At 38.9% G+C, this 13,362-nt stretch overlaps 1 protein-coding gene across 8 annotated transcripts in view; it reads left to right on the plus strand.

Moving 5' to 3' along the window:
• PALM2AKAP2 (PALM2 and AKAP2 fusion) overlaps positions 1-13,362 on the plus strand; it is a 246,313-nt gene that overhangs the window by 107,497 nt on the left and 125,454 nt on the right. For 4 of the 8 annotated variants that reach the window (XM_085213912.1, XM_085213914.1, XM_085213913.1 and 1 more), the window contains exons 6-7: positions 85-186; positions 3,424-4,128. The exons of 1 other annotated variant lie outside the window; for it this stretch is intronic. In XM_085213912.1, coding sequence (XP_085070038.1) covers positions 85-186; positions 3,424-4,128 — 807 coding nt within the window. The remainder of the gene's footprint in view (positions 1-84; positions 187-3,423; positions 4,129-13,362) is intronic. 3 more of the 8 variants (XM_085213917.1, XM_085213918.1, XM_085213919.1) reach the window with 1 other exon arrangement.

Consider the following 13,362-nt stretch of genomic DNA (forward strand, 5'->3'; position numbering starts at 1 on the left):
ACAACTTAACACTCTGCTGTCTAAGCAATGAAGCCACTGGGGCTCGAAGCACAAATCTAACTGTTTCCTGTTCTCTGACACCAGATGCAGTAAATTACATTTGCTCCCAGATCCCTGAACTCCCAACCCTCTATTCACGAACAGCAGAGCCAGTTCCTGGGCGGGACGGAGCAAGCAGAGTAGCTGGTAAGTCTCAAGGAGCAAAGCTTTATAATACCAATCCAGTAGCCATGAACTCTTCTTTGTTATATTTCCTTAATTGGTCTGGACTCCTGATATCATTTAAATGCTAGGAAATGCAGTTTGATACATATTTTTTGTAAGTAAGTCAAGGCTTTTTAGGCAGCAAAGAGCACTCTCAAAACAATATATATTGACCAAACACAAGCAGCATAGGAAATGTGTCAATTTTTTGGTGAAAACATTTAGTTCCTTCCATCTCTGCTTAGAAAAATACACAATATCCAGACCATGGTTTTACCTCCTCCATTGTACCCAAGTCACTCCCCTCAAGATGAATGAGACATACAGGCACTCACACACCTCCAGTCATGCTTCGAACTTAAATGTCTTTATATACCACTTTGTTACCATTCTTTCTTCTCAAGAAAAAGTGTGGGGATAATAATAATGATTTGTTTTGTGCTTGCAGCCATACAGAGAGTTTTGTAACACTTATTTTTCAGACTGTGTACGTGTCCTAAATGTACCGGTGTGACCATTAAAAGCTGCATGTGTTCCTTATTTTAAAAAGCCTTCTTCTCTAAACAGCATGTTCCCTATCAAACCAAACTGCTGGTGGCTACTTAAAAGGTGTTTAGAGGAATAAGAAAAGAAAAGGTGGTTATCAGGAAGAATGAGTTAGTAAGCATAACAAAGCAGCTTTTGCAGCTGAGACACTGTAGACCACTACTGGATATATTATTTTGTTCAGACAAAATGTTCCTGTTGCAAGCCATACTAAAAGCTTCTCTTCCACCAGTGCTTACCCTAATCTGTCTGAAAAACAAGTTTTTCACTGTATGTTTTGTGCCATTTTGTCGACACCAAGAATGCAAACATTTCTTTCACTCTTTGGATGACCAAGAAGCCTTGTTCACATATTCCTTGAGAAGAGTATTCTGTGTGATGAGAAGACACTAGCACATGTCTAGTAGACAGACAAGGGTAGACTGTTAGCATCCATCTTAATATATTTTCAAAGTCTATTAGGATTTTTTTAAAAGAATAGCCTCAGAATCCCACTGTTTAAAGCAATAGGTAGAAGCCAGTTCTTTTCATATGTACATTGGGATCTTGTTGTCATGAAGCACTGTGTCATGTTACACTTTAATTAAAGCTTGTACAGAAGGCTTGTCCCCATGAATACAGACTGTCATCTTCAAGTACTGCTTTCAGTGTCAACTCCATTGTCAGACAGCTTTGTATTGTGTTAACAGAGCACATTTTGCAGTAAATAAGCTCTAGCGGAATAAAGACATTTTATAAATCTGTATTAGTTCAGTTTTCAGCTATGTTGACAAGCTGGACTGCTAGATTTTCCTGTAGAGAACTAGCATTGTGCATATGAGCGGATAAACAAGGTCTGTTATTCATTTCTCCCATGGCGATGTGCTTCACTAGTGAACAGCTTTCCAAGACTTTCAGATATATTTATGCATTTACTTGCAAAAGTAGCTTTGGTGTGATCTCCAGGATAGGCCAGAAAGCACAAGTTATATCAAAAACACTATTGCGAAGTCATCATAGATAAAAAGAAAATGTTGACAGTGGCAGTGTTTAAGCAAATTTGACAAACACCAAATACACAAGGACATGACCACACTTGTGAACTTTCTAAATCAGGTCTATCTTTAGCACAGAGTGTTCCATGCAATGCTGGAACTTGTTGACCAAACTCTTCATAACAATATGTAGGATATTGTCAGCTATCCCCATTCTACAGTATCTAAATTTTTCATCTAAAGATATAGTGGTGTTCATGATGCACCACATGATTAATTACATAATGCTGATGAGAGATTTCATTTTGAGAATACATTTAAAAATATTCTACTCCATGAGAATAATAAGACTGAAAGAATGCATTTTATGTGTAATTTTTAATAGTAATGGTGTTTAAAATACAAACATATCAAGCTACACTGACTCTTGGGCAATTGTTATTCACCTGAATTCTATATTCATTTGAAAAAAAAGGCAGGAAGAAAGCCAAGACACCAGTTTTTGGTGTCTCAGGTAAGAAAAATCATGATTATGCTATTTAGGTTCATTGGTGAAAACAGTCATCATAAGTTTCACAAACACTTCTCGTTGCTTGTGGTAGTTCATAAGTGTCTGTGAATGTCTGTTCAAGAATGCCTTAATCTTTATGCAAGGAATATTTAAACAGATGAACACTTCTGCCTCTGGAAAATCTGTGAAGCCTTTGCACATTTTTCTTTGAAAAGCTGTACAATGAGATGCCATTATGTCTCAAAATGAGGGTTAGAGTGATGAATACTATTCCTGCTATGTGATCTCAACTACTTTCGACTTATTGCTGCGTCTTTTTTAACTGCTAGAAAAGTTTATTTGCTATTCTAAAACAGCATCCCTCACACACATATTTTTATCCATTGTTTCATGGTGCTTTGAAAATTGGTTCATTATTACTTTTTTCTTCACCTTTCCCCTTTGGAGACGATGCTTAGGCTCATCAAAGAAGGGAGGGAGCTCCTCAAGGCCATTTTATATATTCTATTAACCTGCAAACAGAGGTCACTGTTGAAGTCTTGGTGTGGAAGAAGAGATCTGTCACAAATCTACAGGAAAAATTATCTCATTCCCTTGTGATTTTGTTTTCCTACTTTTAGAAAGGGTTTAAAAAAATGGTTCTTCACCCCTCTAAAATGTTTTGAATGCCATAAATGGAAGAGATAAGCAAGTATAAGTGTTTATCAAGTCTGGGTGTTACATGCAGCAAACAAAACTTCTTACCAGCTAAATGGTAGTTTGATGACAGAAAAGGAAAAGAATGTAAAGAGGTTGCTGGAGATTAGTTTATCTTTGAATTTTGAGGCAAGTTCAGAAGGGAAAGAGTGAGGCCAATCTGCATGCTGTCACTTCCCTTTGTCTAAAGTACACCTAACCTAAGTGCTCTTGGCACTCCTGACTGACCAGAGGCAGTTCCACATAGTGTGAGTTGGAAGACTACATCCCATCTGGCGCAGGTATGTCTTGCCTCCAACTACACAAGAAGCTGTAAAATAGTAACTATCTCTGTTCACAGCATTGCATTCCACTTCTAACATAGAGCACCTGACCCTTTAGAAGCAGCTGACAGGAAAATGGGCACCATAGTTTTCTTTGTCTGTTTGGCAATTAACCATTCACTGGCTTTTTTTGTTGTAACATGCACTTCCTTTCTTGTTTTCATTCAAGCTTTGTGCACCATGGAAATTAATGTGGAGAAAGACAAACAGACAGGAGAGACCAAGATTGTCTCTGCTTCACCTGTTGGCCCAGATGAGGCCCATCAAAGAGGATTCAAAGTCTATGATGATGGTACCAAGGTAGTCTATGAGGTTCACTCTGGTGGCACAGTGGTAGAAAACGGAGTACATAAATTAAGCTCAAAGGACGTAGATGAACTTATACAAAAAGCTGGACAATCAAATGTAAAAGGAGGGTATGAAATAATGACTGTGTCAGACAGAAATGCAGTAGCTGATGGAAATCTTAGCCATATGAAGGAGCAAATGCTCTTCAAGGAGGCAAAGCTGGAAATGGTACACAAACCAAACAAAGGGCATGCTGTGAATTCCCAGCCCCAAGACAAACCCCGTGGTGGCGAAGTTCCAGAGGCCAGTGCAGATCAACCAGTTACAATGATATTTATGGGCTACCAGAGCATTGACGATGAAGAGGAGACGAAAAAAGTGCTGGGCTATGATGAAACCATCAAAGCAGAGTTGGTTCTGATCGATGAAGATGATGAGAAGTCTTTGAGAGAGAAGACAGTGACAGACATCTCCACCATGGATGGGAACGCCGCTGAGCTGGTCTCTGGCCGGCCCCTGTCAGACACAACAGAGCCCTCCTCTCCTGAAGGGAAGGAAGAGAGCCTGCCCTTGGAAGCTGCCCCAGGTACACAAAAGAAAAAGCGCTGTCAATGCTGTAATGTCATGTGAACACCTTCTCCTTCCCCACTCCGGCAGCTCCTGCTCCATCACTTACCTAGACCTCACTGTACTTCTAGCTGCAATACTGTGAACTGGAAGTGAATGCCTCCATTGCCTTGCAGTTGGGTTGCTTTGATTTCTAGTTCTTCAGGAAGAGGAACTCATGGTTATTTTCCCATCAGACGTACACACTGGGGTTTGAGGAGTGGTTGGAGATTTTATTTTATTTTTTTCCTTAATATTGCAGAGTGAGAGATAAGTGGGAAATGGAACAAATGTTTTCATATTTATTTGATCTATACATATATATAATATATATAATGAAAACACTTTTTACATTTTCTTTGGATATCTGGCAAGCTTGATCAGTTTCCTAGGATTTTATGGGAGTCTGAATTTCACAGCAGCCAGATATGAGAGCCTTAAAGAAATTTTGCTTCTCTTTTTTAAGACAAAAATCACATTTAAACATTATTTTATAGATGCTATTTTTTATTTCTCAGGGGAAGACTTAGATCATTTTACTATTTTAATTTGCTAAAATTCAGATAAGTCCTTCCTGAAAGGTTTGCATAGTTTTGTTTTATAGTAACTTTTCAGTTTAGTTTGCAGTGTCACAAAAATCCATCAGCCATTTCTGCTTATTGGTGATACCAAAAGTGGACCTTAATTATTCTTTCTAGAAAACATATGAATGATAATTTTGCCTTATATAAATCTTCCAGATTACAGTATTGTACGTGAACTTCATCTCCCCAAATTACAACTGAAACTAACTTGACAAGAAAAAGATGCAGCTGTAACACCAACTGAAATGGGGTTACTGATCTAATTACTTGCCTTTCAGTAACTCTGCCAATGTTATATATGAAGTTTCCTGCTGAACTCCAGTAGAAGAGAGATACTGCTTTCTATTTCCCTAGAATATAAATAATCTTCTCTCACAATCTGACTCTGCTCGCACTGAATTCAGTGGGGAAATTCTCAGTGCTGGAAATGTGGGCAGGGCGAGATTTTTATTTTGCATTAGGAAACTGCTATTTTTCATTGAGTGCACCTCCAGTGCACTGATGTACTGACAAGTGATGGGTCTGATCCTGCCATGCTTACCTAGCCAAAACTCCTGTGGAGGCCTACCGGAGTTTTGTTTAAGCAACTGTTTCAGAAAGCGATCCTAGCGCCATAAGGCTAACATTTTCAAAAAGGCTGGTGGTTTTGGATGCTTCACTTCCTGGTGTGGGATACTTCAGAGAGGCCTGATTTTCAATAAATTTTTCTTCTGCCCTCTGAAAATCAGGCCTTTAAAAAAATGTCTCAAAGTTAAACTTTAAAAAGTGAAGGCATCCAAAATCAATAGATGTTTCTTTATTTCTCAGTCCATTGTTTCTTCTAACTACAATGAAAAAGCAGCCAGCTTTTTCATGGTAAGATACTATGAGCCTGATTCTTGTCTCACATTGGTTTTGCGTAGGTGCAACTTCACTCTGGTGAAATTAGTCTGGATTTGTAACAGTAGAAGTGAGACTGAAAATCAGGATTTGTATTTTCTGATAGTGTTAAAAATACTGAAGAGTATTTTGAAGTGTCTTTGAAACTATCAGACTTTAAAAATGAATATTACAACAGAAAAAAAATATTAAAAAGAAAGAAAGAAAGTAACAACAAGCCTCTTTTCATTCTGAGGTGGTTCCTATGGTATTTCTGTATTTTCTTGGATGGTGCTTTTACTGCATTAATTGTTAGTTCAGAGCATCTGATTAAACAGTTCTTGCTCTGTACTCTTTTCTTTCTGTGCCAGTAAAAAAGACACTTGCTCATTACAAAGGTTATATGAGGCACACTAAAAACAGACACAAGAAAATGCTAAAAGTAGTTCCTATGTAAGATCACTTAGCTATCAATATGGACTTGGTCAATGTAACTTTTCACCACTGCCCAGGTTACAGTAATAAAAAAAAGAAAATTGGTGATTAAGAAAGAGCTACATCCATCTGACACCTGCAGGAATTATACTGGCCTCTGTATTTGCTTCAGTGGCCTGATTTAACATGTAATAGATTTCTGCATGCTCCCTCAGCCTCCTCTGGGGCTTTTGGATGAGAGGAGGACCAAACCCAGCAACAGAAACTCTGAAAATCATCACTTGACTCAGGCCTATGTGATTAACAGTTGTATCAGAGAAGAGAATGGCTGCAAGGTTGTGCACTGTGATAATTATTACTGTTTGCTAGAAACTGTGTTGGAGATGAGCAGCCTGTTTTTTTGTTGGTTTGGAACGTTTGGGTTTGTTGTTGGGTTGGTGTGTTTTTGTTTGTTTGTTTTTCGTTTTTTGCTTTTTGTTTTTTTCCCAGAAATGGTAACAGAAATCTCAACATTTCTTAAATCAAGGCCATGAGCTTTCAGCTCTATCACATGGTTTCATGAGGCGGTCCTCAAATTTAGCAGACCAAGGTGTGGGTAGTTGACCCCAGGGGCTGAGCTATCCTGGCTCATCCCATTACTATTCATCAGCCTGGCCGTGGTAATCCAGACCCTGACACCATCACACAGAACCATTTCAGGGCTTTTTGTGCATTTCCAAGGAGCTATGTAAGGTCACTGCAACTCAGCTGAGGAGCGCTGACCTATGCAGCTTTAGTCACAGTCACCATAGCCTGCTCCACTCCAGGCACTGTGCAATGGGGAAATAGCCAAGGCTTCAGCAGGGCATGCTTGGAAATTCAAGAATTGCAAGAACATTGTGACATAAACCAGAGGGGACAGTAAAACAGTTTCTACTTCATTCCTGCACTATAAAAGCTTCTGAAGTCTGACTCAACCTACTCAGGAGCCAGCAGGAGGCCTGCAGACATGCTTTGCAATAGTTCTGTCACTCTGGGGCCAGCTTACCTCACCTCAAAAACATCTTCTGCATCTCTCCTCCTGGTCTGGCCAGTCATTCCCCCTCTGGGTGCAATCCTGCCTTCATGGCCACCATGGCCTCCTCACCTCTTCCCAGCCCAACCTTTTTCCCTACCACTCTTCCCCTTACAAACATTTTCCCCACAGTCCTCTGCTCATGACATTTGGACTTGACTGAGGACATTCTCGGGTACCTCTCCTTATCTGATCTGTCCATCCTTCTCTTCGGCCTTGCACTCCCCAGTCAGATGGTCTTCTGGTTCAACACAGACTCAGCGTTTTGGGGATGACTCCCTTAGTGGCCAGCTTTGGGAGATGCATGCTGAGGCTGGGATCAGAATACATCTGAGACCATGTGACATTTGAGGCACAATGTGGTAGGGAGATGGTGGCATGTAAGAGCTTGGAAGTGGCCCTTCAGTGGTTAGAAGTAGAGCACAAGCCTTAAAACTTAAACCTGCCAAATACCTACTGCTCAGTACCTGTAGCTGACATTGAGTGCCTAGGAAGGCCAGTGTTTTTTGTGTTCATATGAACTTCATGGTTAATGGGCCATGACAGATCCAAAAAAAAAACCTGAAGGTGTGTTGCAAAGGGTTTGTCTTTGTTAGTCAATGGTAGTTCCATATCTGAGGTCAAGCAAAACACAAAACAAAAGCAAATCAGCATGAAATCAGAGAGTCTTAGCTACACTGCCTGAAACATGCTTATTCCAATCATTTTCTTCTGCAAGTGCAGCAGCCTTGCTGGACATCAGTTTGTCCATACTAGCCATTAGACTGCAGCCAAATTACATGGGAATTCAAGTGTGTTGGCATATGCCGATGAATGTAAACCGATTTCCAGGGCTTCTTCGAGCTTTGGAAGGCATGAAGTCTCCTCATGCCCTCATACAGAAAGCAGCCAGTGGAAATATATGCACAATCAAATGTGAAGGAGGAGGTCCACTCTACAGTAAAGCAGAGAGAGATTTCATAAGGATCATAACGGGAGTTTTTTGTATTGTTTTGAGCAAACTCCCTGTCTGTTTATCTTATGCCATCATCTGTACATTTTCTATTTCAGCATGAAGAGATATAAAAAAGTACAGTCAGAAACAGTCAGTGTTAACATTTTGCCACAACGAACTGCTCGCCTTAATTTTTGTAAAGAAAACAAGAAAACTCTTTTCAGCATATCTTTTCCTAAACTGGAAAAAAAGTAACCTATGAAACTTTTTTATATTTTGTATTTTCTAAGTTTCTAAGAACCCAGTTTCCATGTTGTCCCTTGTTTTCATTCAGGGACTGTTTATTTTCAAACCACTGCATTCTACTTCTTTAAAAAAAAATTAAAAAAAAAACAGAAGAAAAATACAAATCAGAAAACACAACATTAGAATTAGTGGCTAGGCAATCTCTTTCAATTACAAGAATATCAATACAGAAAGAAAAGAATTACAGGGTTATTTTCTTTTTTTATTTTCCCGTGGCTGATGTACTGTATGGTATATGTTTACAGAACTCCTTTGGTCTGCCTTTGTGATGTTATCTAAATGAATGACAAAGTAGGTATGATGTGCCATTTGACAGTTTGCCTTAGCATTCGTGTTTCCTTCTTTTCGTATCTTCGTTTCTTTTTTTTTTTTTCCACTTTTTTTTCCTCAAAAAGTGCAGGCTGTATTCCAAAGCTGTATAAACACAACATTATCTTTCAATCCCCAGCAAGAGTGCACAAGCCCTTCTCCATGAAGCGTACCTGTACTGGTGCAATAAAAGTCCCCAGTCCTGCAAACAGAAACACATATGTCTAACCCCAGTGTATGTAGGCCTATTTCAGTCAAGAGGACTACACATGGGAGGAACATGTGTGTAGGTGTCTGCAAGATCAGGGCATGAGTGATTAATACAGGGTGTAGTTTGGGTGTTATTTGTGTACCTGTACCACTTTCATACATGCTGAGTTTGCCCAGAAGGGTCTAAACCTAGAGGCTAACTCTGAGTATTGCTACTTCTGCTAAGAAAAACATAAGGCAAGATGGTGCTGAGCATCCAGTGGGATCAGGTCCCGAGTCAGCATTGCTACCACAGCAGTGGTATTCTTGAGGAAACATTCAGTGGGATTTCCCTGACAACTATTTTATCAGTCCCCTGCCACTCTATCTAAGTTCACTACTGATTCTTCATGTTTAAGATCAGAAATACAACTTATTTTGTGCAGGAAGATAGCATACAGAGTCACTAGAGAAATAAAAGGTGTTCTACCTTTTGTCTTAGTCCAAAATCTAAATGGTGTACTTGGAAAGTAAGTGGGGATATAATAGAAAATGTATTATTTTACATTTGTGTATTTTTTTAATGAATAAATATTTTTGTAATGAGATACAAATCCTAAATAGGGATTTCAGTTTCTGAATATCATCCTACTTGTGACATTGAGCCTTTGAATTTTTTCATACATTGATGACAATGCCCAGCTTCTTGGGATCTTTTGTAGACCTAACCACGTTTTTGTCCAGGAAGTAGGATCACAACGCTTTTTAAAGAGTAACAATATAGGAGTAGAATCCAAAATACCTGCTATGAACACAGCTAAATAAATTGATTTATTCTCCCCTCCTTCTCCTCCTCAAAGAAAAAAAAAAAGAGAAGGAAAAAAAAAAGGTGGACCTATGCTTTCTATAGATAGACAACCTTATCTAGAATGCCATCATGGTAGATAATAACTACTTACTTTCAATAAAGAGATATAAATAATAAGAACTATAACATGTTTTTTCAAAATACAAGAGACGGTGGGACTGGAAAGAGTAGAACAAAATCACTTGGACAAAGTGGAGAATTTTCCCAGAGGCTAAAATGTGGTATCTTACATTTTTTTAAACTCACTCTTTTTCAACTAGCTCTCTCTGTCTATTAGGAAATTTAGGATTCTCTCAGATTACTTTACACAAGCCTTCTGGGAAGCAAGAAAAAAATTTAATTCTGAGCTTAATCAGAATTACAGGCTATGACAATATACAACATAAAGGTGGACTGTAATTTTTGCATGTAAACAAGTAAGTTGTATAAAATGGATGAATTTATTAAGTTTAGAAAATAAATAAACTGCCATCTAGTCCAAAGAGAATATAAATCCAACTTGTAATATAAACATATAATAGTATCTTACTTGTAAATAGTGACAAGGGTGCATGAAATTCTTAAAAATGCCCCACATGTTTAAAATCAACAGCATCACAAAACTGAGTCTTTTTCCTCATGGGTTCAAAATGTCTTGCAAATTACATAATTCCTCTCCTGTGGCAGTTCCAGTCAAGCTACTCAATGGATTAAGACTATGTTACATTTCTTAAGGGCAAATTTGTGAAAAATTCTGATCCCCTTCCCCTTCCTAGTTTGCAAATACTTCTCTTATTTTAGAGAGTATTGCTGTTATTGTATTGCAAACCTTCCTCTGTGATTGTTTCCCAAAAGCTTCGTAAAGCAATTTTTAGATTTTTTTTTAAGGTCTACCTTAGAAATTGAAAAATAAAAATAAAAATAAAAATTAGAGTGATCTAAGTAACTCACATCCATCAGTTTGGATACATTCATACACCCTTAACTTACACTGTAAACTAAGTAACTTAGACCTGATTTTGAATTATCTTGAAATATCTGTTAGACCTAAAGACTTGCTCATAAGTGTACAACTAAGCACGCAAACTGCCCTTTTTAGTCTAATTGAAAGACCCACTTAAGGACATTAACAAATGCTTATGGGGTCTGGGCTTTAAACAATATTGCTATAAGCGAGGCTTATGCTGTTTTCACCATATCTTCTTATTGCTTTAATTAGATAGGTTTTGTAAATGGTGTTGTGAAACTTGTGCACTTTTCTGCAGAGAGGTGTATATATAGGACATGACCTCCTGCCCAACTGTGTTTGAAAGCAGATGAATGCCTTCTGGGCAACCAAAACTCCTGGTGGCCTGAGGAGGGCTGAGCTGAATTTCATGCCTACACACAAACATGAAGTAAAAGAGGCAGTGTGAGTTTCTCTTCCAATTTTTTCCCTTTGCACGCCTCTGCTCCAGACTCTGCCTGTCCCCTGTCTCTGTACTTGCTCTCATTTCAGACACCATTGCTCAGTTGTTCCTTTTTTCCCCTCTCTGCTTCACTTTTTGTGGTTCCCTATGAGCAAAAATGGGGGAAAGAAGAGAGACTAGAGCCAAAAATCTCACCTCAGGCATGTTTGGGTGAGTTCCAAGTTACATTATATGGCAGCATCCTGTCCTCAATTTTTGGACTTTTTCCTGCATTTCCCTAGATTTGAGGGCAAATCTGATACCAGAGGAGCATTCTCTGTCTACTCATCTAGCATCCCCCGAGGTACCACGATAGCCTTGCTATTTAGATAGCAGTGCTGTCTTTCTTTCCATTCCTATGGGAACATGTTAAACCCCCGAGCCAGACATGAGCTTGATATGCCCAAGTGCATAAGATGCTAGCATCCAGAAGCCTTGCAGGGGAGCAGAAGGCAAACCATCCCCTAGCTGTCAGGTTGCTACCAGCAGGCTGAAGGAGCCAGGAGAAAATGTGAACTTCCCCACAGACTGATCCAGCATACAAATGCACTCTCAGTAAAGCTAGCTGCCAAAAAGCTACTGGTATCCTTCCAAGTTAATGTGGTGGTCAGAGAGGTGAACTCAAAAATAAAGAGGGTTCTGTGCAACCACATAAATTCTCAGTTGGACACAGCACTTAAGCTCCACTGACCTTAAGCAATTGCTGGAAATGTAACACATACGTAAGCACTGTGCTCATTAGGGATAGCTTCGAGGGTGTGTTAAGATTTGCCTGCACCTATGGTTAAGGTGTTTAACTGAAAATGGGCTTGAATGTTGTCGTTGTATTTCGCCAGGATGGATGTAGGCACCAATTAGGGGCAGCTAGAAAAGATAAATTTGTTTGAAACCTTTTTATGGCCTCTGAATCTCTGTACAGCAAAGGTAGACAAGCAAGAGCAGGTCAGGACAAAAGCAAAAGAACAGTTCCAAATGTTTCCTGCCCTTCCCAACTCCATTCACTCCATAGACGAAGTATGACTCTTTATAGGGGTTCAAGAAAATGTTGTGTAAAATGCAGCTTTTATGGTAAATGTAGGTTGTGGTTGAGATTTTTTTTAAGCTTTAGTCTCCCACTTTCTTTGTGAGCTAATGTAAATAAATTCCCTTTTTGTTGGGGAAAATCTGCTGTGCTAACACTGGATTAGAATTGCTGGGGATAGCTGCTGTACTTTGTAACCTAAAGTGTACTTTTTTGACTGTTATGTTTTCTTCAGATTAAAAAAAAAAAAAATGAGTACAAAAAAAAGTCAAAAATAAATAAAACAAGAACACTGCCAGCAACAGCCATGCTGTAACTGTGGCTTCTCTCTTTTTTTTCTCTGTACAGTATTACTAGTAAATAAATCTGCCTTTTCACTGCGCCTACCTCTGTGTCTTTTTACTGTGTTTCTCTCTAACCAACAATCTTCGAAATACTCTGTGATCTCAAGGACACACCACACTGGAGCAGCCTCTCTCACTAAAAGAAATAAAGTACTAACTCCACAGTTTGTTGTTTTTTTTTCTCTCCACTGCTGTGCCCTGCTGTTCTGTTATTTCTCTTGGTTGCTTCAATCCATATTAACTCGTCATACTTGTTACTGTCTCATTTCTCTTTTTCCTTTCTATCTTACATGGTTATTTGACATGCATATCATGGACCAGGTTGCTCTAGGACATTTTATGTTTGAAGAAGTCATAAGATAGTATGTCCCAGGTCTACTCTTTCCTCATGGAGGGAAGAGTTCCATGCAGTGCATATGCAAGTCCCCAGATATCATCACTAAAGAATTAAAGGGCAGTCAGAATAAGTTTCTTTCTGGCTTACCACAGAAATTGTCCTTTCTATTTCAGGACTGAAAGAAGCTTGACAAAATCTGACTTGCAGCAAAAAATAAAAAGGAAAAAAAGAAATATATATTTATTTATTTATTATAAAATATTTATTTATTTATTTATTTATTTCCCCAAAATGCTATATCTACCTAAGTTTAGTCAACAGTGATGGGATTGATAACACTGCCAGGTGCCATAAGCTCTCTTCTCACAAACTAACTGTTCGGCCCAGACAGCCATGTAGGAAACTCACCACAGATTTCCCATTGCTATGTAAGTACTACCCCTGCTTCTTTCACCCTATAGCCATCCCAAAAATTACGCATGCACACATATCCGAGGCTTTGCAGTGCAGTATCCTTTAGTGGAGTAGGAGGAAATGATCACTTGTCC

The sequence above is a fragment of the Meleagris gallopavo genome, chromosome Z (genome assembly GCF_905368555.1).
Source record: "Meleagris gallopavo chromosome Z, MGAL_WU_HG_1.1, whole genome shotgun sequence".
In the NCBI taxonomy this organism is placed as follows: domain Eukaryota; kingdom Metazoa; phylum Chordata; class Aves; order Galliformes; family Phasianidae; genus Meleagris; species Meleagris gallopavo.